The sequence below is a fragment of the Carcharodon carcharias genome, chromosome 11, assembly GCF_017639515.1.
Source record: "Carcharodon carcharias isolate sCarCar2 chromosome 11, sCarCar2.pri, whole genome shotgun sequence".
NCBI classification, from domain to species: domain Eukaryota; kingdom Metazoa; phylum Chordata; class Chondrichthyes; order Lamniformes; family Lamnidae; genus Carcharodon; species Carcharodon carcharias.
This window is the reverse complement of record NC_054477.1, coordinates 57,083,193-57,101,360: the sequence shown is the minus strand read 5'-3', so window position 1 is coordinate 57,101,360 and position 18,168 is coordinate 57,083,193. Positions and strand designations below refer to the sequence as shown.

The 18,168-nt window shown below is 39.8% G+C and overlaps 1 protein-coding gene across 1 annotated transcript in view; it reads left to right on the top strand.

Moving 5' to 3' along the window:
* Window positions 1-637: 637 nt before the first annotated feature.
* The window catches only part of LOC121284260 (fibroblast growth factor 9), a 102,060-nt gene continuing 84,529 nt past the window's right edge, over window positions 638-18,168 (top strand). The window contains exons 1-2 of the mRNA XM_041199597.1: window positions 638-762; window positions 1,306-1,600. Of these exons, the coding sequence (XP_041055531.1) occupies window positions 1,330-1,600 (271 nt within the window). The 5' untranslated portion in view covers window positions 638-762; window positions 1,306-1,329. The remainder of the gene's footprint in view (window positions 763-1,305; window positions 1,601-18,168) is intronic.

Here is an 18,168-nt window from a genome sequence, read left to right as displayed (position 1 = left end):
TTATTTTATGAAGTTGGCTGTCAATTTTCAGGAATCTTCCTATATAATTCTTACAAAACTACAATTTTCATGAAGTAACTAAGAGAAACAAGGTATTTCATCCAGATCTACCCGCTTGAGCAGCGGCATTTCTGCAAATTAGGAAGTGTGCAGTTAAAACTGTTTAAAGAGTTTAAAAACATTTCAATTGAATTTCTATTTTGCTGGTCAAAAGTATATTGACTCTGCCAATTATTAAAATTAAGCGTAATCGCGATCTCTGATTCCGGTTTATTTCAATTTTGGGCGAATCCAAAAACGATGTCTCAGTGATATGAAAATTAATCTAGTGTTACTGATAAAATCAGCTAACGATAATCTTCACCTGAAAAATACTTCTTTCAGTGAGTGAAATTTACAGAGAATTAGTACGGGTGCCCGATACAGTTTAAAAGGGCTCCTCAGCACACCGCTTCAAGTAGTGAAATTTCTCCTCAAGTAATCCATGGGCACTAGGACCGAGAAGAAGCCTATATGTCGTTGGTAAGACTACCTTAAACCCAACCCATGCCTGCTTTTCTGCGCCACTCTGCGTGCTTTATGGAGAGTATAGTTCAGACGCAGATAGTACACACATTTCACAGTGGGGTCTGCGTAAGGAACACCTGTTCAAGGCAGCCAGCAACCCAGCATTGGACTTGCAGATCTTTCTGCTGATGAAGGCGAGCGCCTGAAGCCTCAGACACTCTCCTGGTCTTCCTCAAGTCTTTGGATAATAAAAAGGTGACGTTTGGGAAAAAAAATAAGATCAAAGTTTTTGGATTGCCCCAGCGAGCAACGTGCGATCTATATTTCTCAAGGATTCATGCTGATGTATGCAGTCTTTTATAGAGTAAAAACAGCGCATGCCTTTCTGGAGTCAGAATCCATAAATTCTGACGTAGCCTTGTTCATCTAAAAAAAACCAATAACGCCGGGTTTTAAGTTGCTATGACCATCGTTATCTTCTTCCAATGGAGAAACTGCGAATTTTTATTCTCAATGCAGCTGGATCGCCTGAAGATCAAACAGCCTGCTAGACCTGGGATTATTTAAAAAAAACAATATGTTAATGTGTGAGTATAAAGTGGTGGTTTCATAGACTACAGTGATTGACCTTGAACCTGGCCCAAACCAAAACAGCATCTCACTTTTTATGTATGTTTTAATGGATTGCAGTCAAAACAATTCATTCTAAAAGAAACAAAAAGAGGAAAACACACGAGAGATCAATTTGGGCTGACACCTATATTATTATTATTCTTGTTTTTTTGTTGTTATTATCAGAAGCAGAATCGCCGGCGGCGACTGATGGCTCCGTTAGGTGAAGTTGGGAACTATCTTGGTGTCCAGGATGCAATACCTTTTGGGAATGTGCCCGTTTTGCCGGTGGATAACCCGGTTCTCCTGAGTGATCATCTCGGCCAGTCCGAGGGGGGTTTGAGCAGGGGCTCAGTCACGGACCTGGCTCACTTAAAGGGGATCCTCAGGCGGAGACAGCTGTACTGCAGGACTGGCTTTCACTTAGAGATTTTTCCTAATGGAACTATCCAGGGAACCAGACAGGATCACAGCCGATTTGGTAAGTAGCAGAGAGACAAAGCACCTAATTGCCCTTAAGTAGGTCATAAAAGAAGCGTCTTATAATTTGTTTCTCCTTTTCATGACAATGCCAGATGGAAGAGTTTAATGCAGCACAGCTCTATGATGCGAGCAGATAGCAGTTGGAACGTATTTTGATTCCTAGAACGTGATCTAAGAATATCAGACATGACTAAATGATAGGATCATCGCATTAATTTAGGTGTATAGTGGTTATGGTAATTCATTATAAATATACCAGTATATCCGCATCTGTCTATATCTACCTGTTTACGTGTGGATCTTACGTAAATTTCGTTCAGATAAATAGCTTTCACAAATGATAGGCTGCGGAAAATGGTCAGGCTAGATGACATAGATCCTGGCTATGTATGTGTATAGGAAAGTAGATTATGACTAATGGTGCAATGATATACAGTAACCACACAGGATTATTAATTTAAGTGCACAGCTATTGGATGATGATTAAGATATATTTGAATTGGAACGTGTATGTGGCCGTCCATCTACCTGTTCCTACGACCTTATGCGTGTGATCTTATAAAAATATCATTTACTGGGACGTCAGACTGGAAACTAACTTAAAATATTTATGGTTAGAACCTGCTGACAGAGCTGCCCTATTTTTGCAATTAGAGTTGGACAGGTAAGCTACAAAATAATAAGTGCTGTCAAAGTTGGACATGGATTGCAAACGCAGTGGATTGCTGCAATCATATGACTCGATGGTGGAGGTGATGGGGAGATCACAGCAAAGACTAATTTAACACATCGCCATACATTATTAATCAGATAGAGTTTCCTTGATATATATCTTTTAAAATACACAAGAAGCAATTCGGCCACGTGTGCACGATGACCTCGCGATGCATTGTTTGTCCTAATGGTTGATTAAAAGACATTTTAACATCAAAAGCATCAACACTGCTCACCAGGAGGTAAATTGAGAGTTTTTTTTCTAAGGGCTCTAGCCAAGCCTCTGCCTCTGGGTTCACGCCTCCAGCAGGTGTCTGTACGGCGGCCGCACTGCTACATTTCCAGAGAGGCAGAGATTCCCCCGGGTCCTAACGCACGCATCGTACTAAGGATTTTGGGAGGAGAAAGTCAGTGTTGCAGCAATATGTCTCTTTCTCAAATACAAATATGGTCTAAACTACGGGGATAGTCGAACAGACATCCCTAATATGAAAGCGGAGAAAGACTAATAGGAAAGATTAGAACTGCTGCAGTGATTATCATCTTTACTCAAACACATTGTAAAATATTTAAAAAAAATATATAGTGCATTTGAAAAGAATTTACTGGACGGAAACACTTTTTAAAAAGTAAAAGTTTAAAAATATTTTTTTGAGTGGCAAAGTAACATTTGGCACATAAATCTATTTCAGCCATCCTATTTCGCGGCTGGTCTAGAGTGAGGAAATAGGTTAAAGTAGAAACTGAATGTGGAAAGTTTGATCTCTGTGCTGGCGCAAGAATATAACAGCAACCCCCCCCCCCCCCCCCGCCGCTCCAATCCACAGATTCCTGAGATCACCCATTTCAGTGCAGGCGTCTGCTTTTCCTTTGCACAGAGTTTCTGCTTTTCCTGGCCAATGTATTCGCGCACAACATTTTGCCTGTGCTGTCAGCTTTCCTTAGAGAATTCTGTCCTTTTTTTGCTTTTAGCGAAAGTTTAAATTCTTTGTTTCTCGTCATATCTGTTCCTACATGAAGTGGGCTTTCTATGTGCTATTTTGCCTGGCGCTGCCTGTGCTAAAGCAGCTGGTGTCTCTTTTACTGCAGTGTCTCCTGCCCTCGCCTACCTTGGCGCTGGGTGGCACGCACTTTGCTACGTTTCATAAACTGCTATGTTAGATTTAAACCCATACAAGTTTTAACTTGACGGATGTATTTTTTTAACTCCAATGTTCAGCTTCTGTAAGTAGAGACGTTAGGTGTCACAATCGATTCTTATTTTCTGAATCTTATCCTGAAGGTCATAGTTTTCTAGCAACCGATGAACAGGGTACTGCAGTGAGTGACAAGTCGGTCAAGTAACTGTATTTGTATCGATTTCATTTGAACCGACTAGGGATTTATTGTGTGAAGGCTGCTGTTAACAAAAATGTACACATTACATTTGAAAATTAATACTGAAATGCTCAAGGACACCAGAGAAAGTGGCTAATATCTTGGGAGCTCTGATGGATGAGGTAGGCGAGAGTGGGATTATTTTGCACTTCTACTAATTGCTGTTTCATGATATACCCATAAATTCAGTCCAGCAAGGCGTGGTCTTCCATCCGAAAAAAAAGATTGACATAGTAACTTTCAAATAAATGATCACTAAAGTGGAAGCATTAACCATATTGCCGAATCGTATATTGTGGTAGACTGTCAGTTCACATGTTAACATTTGCTAGGGCTAACATATTCCTTGCCCTTTCAAATATTTTGAGTAACTTTCCTCCTCAAATTAAACAATTCAGTGTTAGTACAGAGCATGTTGGGTGCTTATTGCATTTGATGTTGGTTTAATGTTTAACTCGCAGTACAATTGTATTCCATAAAATAATTATTACAATCAATTTAGCTGCAAACTCTAAAATGAACTGCTCTTTTAAACGTGCACTGTTGCGGTTTACTGAGTGTGCTGCCTAAAATACACTTGTGGGGCGGGGGGTGGGGAGATGGGTGTGTTGGCTGCTACGTTTTGGCAATGTGCAGCATTTTCTCTTCAAGGTCTGAATCGCTCGATATGCATCAATAGATGCAGCGTATCCCTTGCCTAATTGTTGAGTTTATACGGCGTGCTTTGCCTGCAAGCTGCACGTACGTCTAACCTTTAATGGTTAATGTAACATTCTTCGATTGAGGACACTTTCCAGATTGAACTCCACTGGGAAATTCAATAACTGGAAAGTGTAGGCGTGTCTTTTGTGTCAGCAAAACTACAGCGTACAAAAGCTGACGAAATATTCAGCAGATGGACGTGTTCTGAATAAATACCACCTTTTTAAATTAAAACTAATTCACAATTTAATTGGCTGATTTTGAAGCTCCAACCTCAACTTTTGCTTGGCTTCATTGTTGGTTTAAATATTCCAATCTGCGGACATACAGCTGATTAAAATTGGATAAAACATTGCATTTCCTTTTCCATTTGCAATTGCTTATGGAGATTTAAGACTAGAATCAAGGACTGTAGGAGCTCTGAACGTGATTAGTTTGACGGCGCTAGGACCACGAAGGAGACATCGGTTTATTATGGGGGCGTTCCAGGTTTAATACCTTTGTACTAATGTGTGTATTACATATTGTTTTCCTCCACAGCCGTTATTCGTTCGAACATATGGTTTCAATTAATCAGATTTATCCTCCTATAGATACACTTAATTACATGTTAGCATATCATTTAGTCTAGCATTGGTATACAATGGGAACAATAAGACTAGACGCGCCCGAAGTCATTCATCATTTATGCAATAACTGAAAGTAAACGACGCAGGCGTTCTGTGATCTCACTCCATTTTTTTGAAGTCACGTATTCTGTGCTTACTGTTAATATATTGGGTGTGGCATTGATATTTCCACACAAAGTCTGTGTTATCTGTTCTAAATACACGGTGACAGGGCTGGAATCAATGGCATGCGGGAGCAGTGTGGCGAGAGGTTGATTTCATTCTAACTTCTGAAGGAACCGAACACCCAATAGCTCAAGGTGTCAGCTGAAAAAATATCACCCAGAAGCGCTGCAAGCCAGGCGCTGCAGTTGGCATGCCAATCATTTCCCGAGCACCACAAGTAATATTTTAAGAAAAGGGAAAGACAGTTATTCTCATGGTGCAACACGCCCCCCTCCCTTACTATTTGGAGAAATGCTTGCAGTCTTTAGTGAAGCTGAGAAGCACCCGTTGTTTTTTCCTTTGTGTTTCCAAGTTTTAAATCTTTGTATTCGTTTTTTTTATTAGGTTGTCAAGTTAAATGCCGGGATACAGACAGGTATAGAGCAAACAACAGAAAGCAGTGTTTTTATTGTCTCCATGACCCACCACCCAGAACCAACATCACCCCCAAAACCAAACAAAACAAATCCAAAAGGTCAGCCTTAATTTGTATAACAGAAATTTTCTGTGTAGGAGTTTGATTCATAATTTGGCTATAATTTTCTTCCAGTGGCACAAACCCACCCATGAAGCAAGACCACATCATTCTACACCTCCCCTCACATTCCCCACCCCCCCCCCACCTGAGCAGTTCAGCTTTCACCAGGGAAAACAGAATAGCTTTCCTGCTCCCTGATCACCAGCAATGCTGCCATTTGCCAGCTGTTAAGAGCTATGGTGAACCCATAGACATTTCTATGTTTTCCATCACCACTTTAAGGAGAGAGTTGGCCTACACTTGGTGCCTATCTTAGCAGGATCATTTAGATTGGGAACTCTGCGTTCCCCCATTCCATGGCATTGTGACTGATGGTCTATCACGTTGTGAAACTGGACTGATTCCATCTGCATCAATTTTAGTAACCTTTTGCAATTTGCTTTTAGGAGGAGAGTTTTCATCCATGTGGCTGGCTTAAGCATTTTTAGATTTTTTTGTGGACGCATTGAATTATAGAACATTCATTTCCTTCAGGTTGGAATGAGGCCAAGACTTCTCACTCAGTAAATTGCAGCTTATGTTTTTACCAATCAAGGAACAAACCTTCCTGGCTGTATGACTCAGTACCATACTATATCTTATAATTTCCTATTGAGCCTTTATGGGAGCTCCACAATTTATAAAATAAAAATGTAGTAGTGTTAAGCGTAAGGTATCCATAAATAATTAGTGTGTCATGATTTCAGCTGTCCTATTGCAAAAGGCAACAAGTAGATGCCAGGTACATGCCATGAAAGATATTGGCAGAAATGGAGAGAGAAAATAAGAAATATAGTCACCCAGGACTCTGGGTTAACCTCAGATACTGTAGAATGGTCAATTATGAAACCATTTCAATAGAGACATTAAATCATAGAAACTTACAGCACAGAAGGAGGCCATTCAACCCATCGTGTGGATGCTGGCTCTCTGAAAGAACATTTGTGCTTATTCTCCCATCCCCGCTTTGTGTCTATAAACCTTTAACTTCCTAATCCCCAAGTGCCTGTGGAACTCCAATTTCAAATTATTTATGGAATCATCTTGCACTACCTTTTCAGGTAGAGCATTCCAGATCTCAGCTACTTTGGTGAAAAAGATTCTCATTTCTCCTCTAGATCGTTTTGCAATTATTTTGAACCATGACCTTCAGTTATTGATCCATTCACTAGAGAGAATTTATTTTCCTATTTACTCCATGAAAACCTCTTATCATCATGAAAACGTCTATTATGCTACCTCTTAACCTATTCTGTTCCAAGGAGAACAGTCCTAACTTTTCCATTCTCTTCTTCTAACTGAAGTCCCTCATCTCTGGTAGCATCCTGGTAAACCTCCTTTGATCCTTTCTGATGCCTTTCCATCTTTCCTGAAGTGTGGTCAGCATAATTGTCCACAATACTGTGGCTGAGGCCTAACCAGTGACTTATGAAGTTCTGGCATGATCTCTTTGCTTTTATATTCCATTCTTCTATTTATAAACCCAAGTTACACATACCTGTTTAATCAACTTGCCCTGCCACCTTCAAGGATTTGTGTACATGGACACCAAAGTATCACTCTCTGCTCATCTATACTTTTGAAAACTGGCATTTATAAGATACTATATTTTCATATTAGTCTTCCCAAAGTGAATCACTTTACACATCTCTGCATTGAACTCCATCTTCCACACTCCTGCCCATTTCTGAAGTCTAAAACTATCCTCGTCATGATTTACTGCTTTGCCAAGTTTTGTATCAGTAGCAAACTTTATAATGCTGTTCCCTACATCTGACTCTAGGTTGTTTATTAAAATTGCAAAGAGTAATGGGCCAACATTTGATCCTTGAGAAACACCACTCCAAGCCACCACCCATGCTTTGTTTGCTTCCTGGATCTGAGCCAATTTTGGATCCATACTGCCACTACCCCCGTAGTTCCGTGGGCTTCCATCTTCTTAATAGGTTTCCCTTGTGGTACCTTTTCAAAAGCCTTCTGTAAGTCTATATATACGTCCACTGCACTACCTTGGTCAACCTCCTCTGTTAGCTCATCAAATAATTTTATCAAGATAACCAGCACGATTTACCTTTCACAAATCTATGGCCTTGATTAACCCATACCTTTCCAAATAAAAGTTTATTTTCTCCCTCAAAATGTTTTCCAATAACTTCTCCAGTATTAAGGTTAAGCTGACTAGCTTGTTGTTTCCTGGTTTATCCCTCTCCCCTTTCTTGAATAGTGATATACCATTATTAAACCTCCAGTCCTCCGGTGCTACTCGTGTATCCAATGAGGATTGAAAGATTGTGACAAAAGCCTCTGCTATTTTTGCCTTCGCTTCTTTCACCAACCTAAGATGCATTCTGACCAACTTTCAAGAATAAAAATCCTTTTAGTATGGCTTCACTATCGATTAACTTTCCTCTCCTTTTTCAGTGTAACCCTTACATCATCCACTTTCTTTGTAAAGGCAAATGCAAAGTATTTACTTAATTCTTTTACATGTCCTCTGCCTCTGCATGAAGGTTTCTATTTTGATCCTTAATAGACTTGACTTTTTCCATAGCAAAATGCTTACGCTTTATATGTTTCTAAAATGTTTTAAGGTTCAATTTAATCTTTTCTCATATCCTCCTGCATTAAGCTTTTCAATTTCCACTTGTACTTTCCATAATCTTCGTAGTTATTAACTGAATCATGCTCCTGACATTTTCCATAAAACCCCATTTTTCTTCTGTATTTTAACCTTGATTTCCTTTGTCAAAGATGACACATTAGCTTTGGATGCTTTGCCTTTTTCCTTAAAAGGAATATGCCTTGTATGTCCCAAACTAGCTCTTCCCTGAATGCCTTCCGTTGCTCTGTTCCTGCTGTCCCCTGGAGCCGTCTTTTGCAATCTACTTTTGCTAGGTACCTTCTTAAATCACTGAAATTAACTTTTCATCAGTAAGTGTTTTTGCCTTCAACAGCTTCTGGCCTCCTACTCCTACTTTAAACTTATGCTATGGTCACTGTTAGCTAGATGATCTCCTAATGTAACAGACTCCTCTTGCCCTGCTTCATTTCCCAGAACCAGATTCAACACTGTTCCTCCATTGTTGAATTGGAAACATAGTGATAAAGAAAGTTCTCCTGTGTACAAATCAGAAATTCTTTTCCTTAGCTCTATGTTTTACTCAGTCCATATTAAGATAGTTAAACTCTACCGATGTTATCAGCTCTATTTCTGTCACATGCTTTTGAAATTTGTCGACACATTTGCTTACCTATCTTCTCGGTAAGACCATAAGACGTAGGAGCAGAAGTAGGCCATTTGACCCATTGAGTCTGTTCTGCCACTCAATGAGAGTGCCACTCCCTTCCCTTCCTTGACCTGTCTGTCTCAATTTCTGGTGATAGACTGTCCACCAATATTCATTACAAGCCTACCGACTCCCACAGCTACCTCGACTTACAGCTCCTCACACCCAGCTTCCTGTAAGGACTCCATCCCATTCTCTCAGTTCCTTCGCCTCCGTCGCATCTGCCCTGATGATGCCACTTTCAAAAAGTTTCTCTGACGTGTCTTCCTTCCTCCTTAACCGAGGTTTTCCACCCACGGTGGTTGACAGGGCCCACAATCGTGTCCAGCCCATCTCCTGCGCATCTGCCCTCACACCTTCCTCTCCCTCCCAGAACCATGATAGGGCCCCCCTTGTCCTCACTTATCACCCCACCAGCCTCCGTATTCAAAGGATCATCCTCCGCCATTTCCGCCAACTCCAGCATGATGCCACCACTAACCACATCTTCCCTTCACCACCCCCCCCCGGCGGCATTCCACAGGGATCATTCCCTCTGGAACACCCTGGTCCATTCCTACATCACCCCCTACAGCTCAACCCCCTCCCATGACACCTTCACATGCAACTGCAGAAGGTGCAACACCTGCCCCTTTACTTCCCCTCTCCTCACCATCCAAGGGCCCAAACACTCCTTTCAAGTGAAGCAGCATTTCACTTGAACTTCGCTCAATTTAGTCTACTGCATTTGCTGCTCCCAATGCGGTTTCCTCTACATTGGAGAGACCAAACGCAGACCGGGTGACCACTTTGCAGAACACCTTCGGTCTGTCTGCAAGCATGACCCAGACCTCCCTGTCGCTTGCCATTTCAACACTTCACCCTGCTCTCATGCTCACGTGTCTGTCCTTGGCCTGCTGCATTGTTCCAGTGAAGCTCAACGCAAACTGGAGGAACAGCACCTCATCTTCTAACTAGGCACTTGACAGCCTTCCGGACTGAATATTGAATTCAACTATTTTAGATCATTAACTCTCTCCTCCATCCCCATCCCCTTTCCGATCCCCCTTTTTCTCCCAATAATTTATATAGATTTTTCTTTTCCCACCTATTTCCATTATTTTAAAATATATTTCCATCCATTGTTTTATCTCTACCTTTTAGCCTATTTTGATCCCTTCCCTTCACCCCACCCCACCCCCGCTAGGGCTATCTGTACCTTGCTTATCCTGCTTTCTACCCTTAATTAGCACATTCCTTAGATAATATCACCACCTTCAACACCTTTTTGTCCTTTTGTCTATGACATCTTTTGGCTATCTCCACCTATCACTGGCCCTCTATCCAGCTCTACCTGTCCTACCCCCCCCCCTTAAATCAGCTTATATTTCACCTCTTTTCTATTTTTACTTAGTTCTGTTGAGTCATACGGACTCGAAACGTTAACTGTGTTCCTCTCCGCAGATGCTGCCAGACCTGCTGAGTTTTTCCAGGTATTTTTATTTTTGTTTTCCCTATTTTAATACTCCATTCTCTTTGAAATAAAAGCCAACATTCCATTTGCCTTCCCTATTACCTGTTGAACTTGTATGTGAGCTTTTTGGGATTCATGCATGAGGACCACCCAAATCCCTGTGCTGTAGCTTTCTGCAGTCATTCTCTATTTAAACAATATTCAGCTCCTGTATTCTTCTTGCCAAAGTCCATAACCTCACATTTTCACACATTATATCCCATCTGCCAAGTTTTTGCCCACTCACGTAACATGTCTATGTCCCTCTGTAAAGTCCTTGTGTCATTCTCACCAGTTGTTTTCCCATCTACTTTTGTGTCATCCGCAAACTTGGTGATAGTACATTCACTTACTTCATCTAAGTCATTAATGTATGTTGTAAATAATTGTGGCTCCAGTACTGATCCCTGTGGCACTCCACTAGTTACAGGATGCCATCCGGAAAATACCCCCCTTATCTTAACTCTCTGTCTTCTATTAGTTAGGTAATCCTCTATCCATGCTAATATACTACCCCCAACACCATGGGCTCTTACCTTATTAAATAGCCTTATGTGCAGTACCTTATTGAATGCCTTTTGGAAATCCAATATATTACATTTACTGGTTCCCATTTATCTATCCTGCTTGTTACCTCCTCAAAGAATTCTAATAAATTTGTCAGACATGATTTTCCCTTCATAAGCCATGCTGACTCTGCTTGATTATATTGTGTATATCTGAATGCTCTGCTCTTACATCCCATATAATAGACTCTAACATTTTCCTAATGACGGATGTTAAGCTAACTGGCCTATAGTTGCCTGTTTTCTTGTTTCCCTTCTTGAATAATGGTATTACATTGGTAGCTTTCCAACACTCTGGGACTTTTCCAGAATGTAAGATTACTACCAGTGCATCCACTACCTCTGTATCTACGTCCTTTGATATCCTAGGATGCAAACCATCAGGTCCAGAGGACTTATCGGCCTTTGGCCACATTAGTTTCCCTGGTACTTTTTCTCTTGTGATATTTATAGTATTTATTTTCACACTGCCCCCCCCCCATTTTACCCCTTGACCATTTAGTATTTTTTGAAATGCCATTAGTGTCTTCTAACTGGAAGACTGATAAAAAGTATTTATTCAACTCCTCTGCAATTTCCCCAGTCCCATTCTCTAAGGGGCCTATGTTCACCTTGGATACATTCAAAGAAGCTCTTACTGTCCACTTTTATATTACTTGCTAGTTTACCCTGAAAGTTTATTTTCTCCCTCTTTTTTTTTGGTCATCTTTTGTTGGTTTTAAAACTTTCCCAATCCTCTGGCTTACCACTAATCTTTACCGCATTATATGATTTTTCTTTCAATTTGATACTATCCTTAACTTCCTTGGTTAACCATGGTTAGTTTATCCTCATCATCAACCATCTTTTTTGCTAAACTCATTTCCCAGTCCACTCCAGCCAACTCTGACCTCATTCCTTTGTAATTACCCTTACTTAAGTTTAGCACAGTTGTTTCTGACCCAAGTTTCTCACTCTCCAACTGAATGTTAATTCCTACCATTTTATGGTCACTGCTTCCTCAGGGATCTTGTACTCTGAGATCATTTATTGAACCTGCCTCATTACACATTACCAGATCCAAAATAGCCTGATCCCTGGTCGCGTCTACAACATATTGTTCTAAGAAACTATCGCAAATGCACTCTATGAATTCTTGCTCGTGACTACCTCTGTCAATTTGATTTTCCCAATCTACATGAAGATTAAAGTCACCCATGATTAATGTACTGCCTTTTTTACATGCCCTCATTATTTCCTGATTTATTCTCTGTCCTACTGTATAGCTACTGTTAGGGGGCCTATCAACTACTCTCACAGTGTCTTCTTCCCCTTGTCATTTCTTACCTCCACCCATATGAATTCTACATCTTCCGATCCAAGATCATTTCCTGCTATCGTGCTTGTTCCATCTTCTACGAACAAAGCTACCCTGCCACTCTTTCCTTCCTGCCAGTCCTTTTGAAAAGTCACATACCCCTGAATATTTAGTTCCCAGCTTTGATTTCCTTGTAACCATGCCTCTGTAATGGCTATAAGATCATACCCATTAACCTCTATTTGTGCCGTTAATTCATTTATTTTGTTCCGAATACTACATGCATTTAAGTAAAGAACCATTACTTTTGCCTTTTTAGCATTTTCCCCCCTTTGACCCTCTTTGTTGCTGTTTTTTTTTGAGTACACTCTGTCCCTTCCTGTCACACTCTGGGTATCATTACCTACATAGCTACCCTGCAATACTGCCAAAGTCTACATATCCCCTCTTCAGAACCCTCTCCCCTGCCCTATTTAGTTTAAAGCCCTCTTCACAGCCCTAGTTATTTGATTCACCAGGACATTGGCCCAGCACAGTTTAAGTGAAGCATGTCTCACTGGAACAGTTCCATTCTACACCCAGTACTCATGCCAGTGCCCCATGAACTGAAACCTATTCCTCCCACACCAATCTTTGAGCCATGTATTTTACTCCTTGAGTTTATTTACCCATGCTAGTTTGCCTGTGATTCAGGTACTAATCCTGAGATTATTACCTTGGAAATTCTGCTTTTCAATTTAGTTCCTAACTGTTCAAATTCTTTCAGCAGAACCTCCTTTCTAGTCCTACCAATGTCATTGGTACCAACGTGGACGACGACAACTGGATCCCGCACCTCCCACTCCAAGTTCCTCTCCATCCCTGAGGAGATGTCCTTAATCCTGGCACTGGGCAGGCAACACAGCCTTTGGGACTCACGTTCATGGCTGAAGGCTGTGTTGCCTGCCCGGTGCCAGGGTTAAGGACATTTCCTCAGGGCTAGAGAGGATCATTTTGGAGCTCTATTAAAAAGAACTTCCAACAATGTATCAGTTCCTCCCCTGTTTCCCAACTCAAGCCAAATAGATTTAGTCCTAGGATCATCTAGATAATACTTTCAATTTAAAAGAGTAGCATCATCTTTAAACAATACTACCGCGCTCCTCCTTTTTTCTATTCTCTATCATCCCTGAGTACTTGATAAGAAGGATATTAAGGATCCATTCCTAGCCTTGTTTAAGCCATATCTCTGTTAATGCAACCACACAACAATCCAGTGTGGCAATTTGTGCTGCAGCTCACCAACCTTACAGGCAATGTCATACAAACAATGTAATTCCTCATTGGTTACTTCTGCTATTTTTCTCAATCTGAACGACACTGCAATTTTTGGCATACTTTTAATCTTACTGCTGTTTATATCATGTCTTCTGAAATCATTACTGCTTCTCCCTGCTATTTTCTGGATCCTCTCCACCTTGCCAATGTAGTTTAAATCATCCCCAACAGTACTCGTTAACTTCTCAGTGAAAACATTGGTCTTGCCTTTGTTTAGGACCAAACTGTACATTTTGTATTGATGCCCCATCACCAGAACATATCCCAATGTCCCAAGAATCTGAAACCCTCCCTCCTTCACCATTTCTCTCATCACATATTTACCTGGGCTACCTTCCTGTTTCTGTACTCACCAGCACGTTGCACTCGGAGGAATTCCAAAATTACTACCTTTGTGGTCCAGTTTTTCAACCTCTTTCCTAATTTCTGAAACCCTATCTGAAGGAGCTCAACATTTTTCCTACCTATGCCATTAGTTCCAATATAGACAACTACTTCTGTCTGATTCCCTTTTCCTCATAGAATATCCTGATGACCTTGTTCAACGATGTCCTTTACCCAGGCACCAGGGTGGCAACATACCATTTGGAAATCATATTTGTGGTTACAGAAACATCTGTCTATACTCCAACTATCGAATTCTGCATTTATTTTTCCCCTGTGTGCAATCAAATCTCCTGTGGTGTCAGCACTTTGACTCTTACTCCATTCCTCCAACTCTTTGGAATAGATTACTTGACTCCTGGCTGAGGTATGAGCATGGCTTGAGGAACTAACAGAGGATAAAATTGGGATAAAATAAATAGCATATGCATTTTCCCTGCTCTTATGTGCCCCAGTTCTTTCCACAAACCAATCCATGCAGCTTCATGTTACTGGCAGCCCTCCAGTATCATGGCAACTGACCATTCTGCAGTGTATGCCTAAACAGGGAGTTTTGGTAAAGGGTTTGTGTTTTTTTTGAGGCAGGGGGTAAGCAATTGCCTGCTGGGTCCAAATCAGATCAACCTGATCCTGTTCTTACCCTATGTCAATAAATGTGCATCCCCAAAAGATGTTCCTGAATTTTGATTAGGAATTGGGACCATAGTAGATTTTTTTTTCTTTCCTTCCGTGCCTGGGGATACTAACGTGTTTTATGTAGCCCCCTTGCTGAGGTCAGTTAACTAGACACAGACCAGGGGTCAAACTTGGGAAACTCTCTAGGCTGTTTAGCTCAGCCACATAGTGCAATTCTAAGCAGGTTTTTAAAACCTTAGCTTACGGCACAAAACAAAATCAAACTCATAATCACCTCCCAGTATATTTCTATGCTGCAGCCTCTTAACTTGTTTTTCATACATCGTCATCTAATTGACCTTTCCTGACCTTGAGAACTGAAATTCTGCAAAGGTTTACATGTCGCCTTTTGCAGAATTCAGATCAGCTATTTTCAGCTGACATTTCACATGAAGCTGCATGAGACAGCTTCCATGAAAATATGATATATAGCTTTTTCATTTTATGTTGCATTATTTATTTGGCTTTTCTTAGTTTAGGTGCAAAAAGGCTGTGCTTTCTGGTATCTCTTAGTCAAATTCAATGATATTTTCCAAAAAACACATTGTCTGTTTGAATCACAATTTAAATTTATTTTGTTTGAGAAATAATAAAATGGGCCCGTTGAACTGAACTTAGTACATTCTCATTTTTTGTGTTGTTGGCAATCATGATGTTCGTACGCTGCAAATCTGAGGTCAGAACCAGTTTCCATTATTAAAGAAAACAAGAAAATTGAGTGCAGTTTTTAAATGGCCAAACATATATGATTGAGGCTAAGTGGTCCTGGCAGTAACTTCCTCTTGGGAGAAAATAAAGTGCCTTTGATTAAAAAAAATATTTTAAGACATTACTCAGAAAACTCCACGTGGAATTTTATCAGCACGTAACTGCCTTTATAGTTAGAATGATTTTAGTGTTCAAGTCTGTACAATTTTAATCTAAAGACACTCATTGCTCCATGCTGTCAATAACTTTACTCCACTTTGACCATAGTTGATTTATCTCAAATTCCTTGCTCTGAATTGAAGTTGCTGTTATCGGCATTTCACCTTGCTGGCACTTGCTGCCACTTGATCTACTACTTTATACATGAAGTTAAATTATCTCTTAACCACATGATTTAAAGTAGAGTGTCCTTTAAGACCCAGTACAGTAATGCAATATAAAACAAATGCAACCTTTATTTCAGCAGCTGACAAACATTACATTGGGGTAATTTCTCTGGCTGTAACTATGATGGTATGTGCTTTTCAAATAAACTGGCATATGACCAGGCTATTAACATATTTGGAAATTTTGTTTTAATATGATGGGGTATTAACTAGTCATTAGTAGCATAAGTTACAGAAACAGAAAATAATGCAAGATCCCTTTATAACCCCATGTCCTCTTGAAATTGGAAGTTATGGTGGACTGCTTAAATTTCACTTTGGCTTGCCAATATAAACTCCATGAATCTTGAATTATGCAATGGTGTCAGTTTAAAGTAAACTCACCTCAGTTGGAGATTGAGTGGAAAGGCCAATTGGGAGACCGTACAATGGAAATGGCCAGCAGATTTGTTGCCATATTCCATTCCTTTGCCATTGCCTTCTGTTTGTTATTGCTTTGTTTTGCTTTTACCATTCCAATTGTTATCTATTTCAGTCTCCGTTTCTTTACTGGATATTTTTCCACCTTAAATATAAATGCCTGTTTAATGTACTAATAAATACTGCATCTGATTTAGATGTATAAGCCAAAACGTAAAAATAACATTTCAGCTATGGGACTACCTCATGAAGAACTTGTAATGTAATTGGGGCACTTCTGTTCAATTCAGTTAGAGTTGTAGCCAGGATGCAGAATAAACACAGTTGAGACACATTGCAGCAGAATGAACTTTCTTTTAATGAGGGCATTTAAAAAATATTTTAATCTTTTAAAAATTTATTTCTACCCTTTACCCAGTTGGTGCCATGCCAAAATATTTGTGGTTCCTGGGCTGGTTTTGACTTCCAGGCTGCAATCAATGCTGTTTTATGGCTGCCTCATAGGAGTTACGTGAAAGCCACCAACAGATAACTTCTGGTACAATTTTTCTCCCTTCTATTCTTCCGCCAAGTGATGCAGGAACTCTGTACGGATAATCAGGGCCCATGTTCACTTTCACTCTACTGCTGTGAATTGGTTCCTCAATGCGCTGCATCATCACTTTGTTGTAAACAGTACAGCCTGTACTTAATAGGAAGTTAATGTTATTGAAAGGTATAAGGAACAAAATTGTGAAAAAAGTTTTGAGAGGCTTAGTTTAGTCAGAACTTTCTCCTGTTAGTTTTTTTTTTCTTAAATGTATGGCTGCATATATTAGATTGCTGTTTGAAGTGCTTAACCCATTATAGTTTTTATTGTTTAAATGCTACTTAAAATAACAGTGACCATGATTTGACCAGATTAAAGCTACCATGTTGCAAATTCAAAAATATCAACTTTCACTTGTATCAATGTTTAAAACTGGAGCATTTAATATTCAGGAGGAAAGACCAACAGTCACCATATTTCTGCCCATTTAGACATTTAAGCAATTGCAACTGTGTTTTATATATATTCCATTTATTTTGTTCCTGTTTTAATACATTCCTACCTAGACCATATGTGTTTAAATATCACACATGTCCTAATTAATGTCCAAAGGCCCATTATCTGTAAGTCACTTGGAATTATTATGCATTTACCAACACAAATATATTGTAAACAATGCCCATCGAAAGTTCAATAGGCATTATGTTGTTAGGTCATACATGGTGTAACAACGTTGATAAAAATTTTACTTTTCATGTTTTTCAGTGGGCAAGCATTTTCTAGATTTTTGATGAAACTCTGATACCGTTAGATTGCAAATATCATTATGAATCGGAAAATTCTAGTGCCCGGCTTTCCATGAACACAAACTATTGAATTGAATCCTCAGTCTGTCGGCCTGTTGTTATAACCAGGCATGCTGCAGGCACCAAAAGTCACTATCATTGTGTTGTGTGCTTTGCCAACTCCTGCAGTTGCCTGATCGTTATCATTCTTCCATGCAGCCCTTCTTGCAAATTGTCCCACCCTCTCAGCTGTATTTTAGCATTAGATAAATGATGTAATAATGCAAAAAGTAGAAAGTTGTAAAAAAATAAAAATAAAGGAAAGGGTTATCCATTATAAGTTCATGTTAAGAACGTAATTAGTGAATAAATTGTGATGTAAGGGAAATTTTAAATACTTTTGATGCTGGTTCTCTATCTTTAATTTCGGAACAGGTAAAATGGGTTTAATTCAAAAATGTTTCAGACTAACTCAAAAATAACAATCATACAATAAATCAACATTCCCCTATTTAATCAATTTAATTTCTGTGCACGATTCCTGCTTTGTGTCACTTCCCAGAACGATGTCAAATAA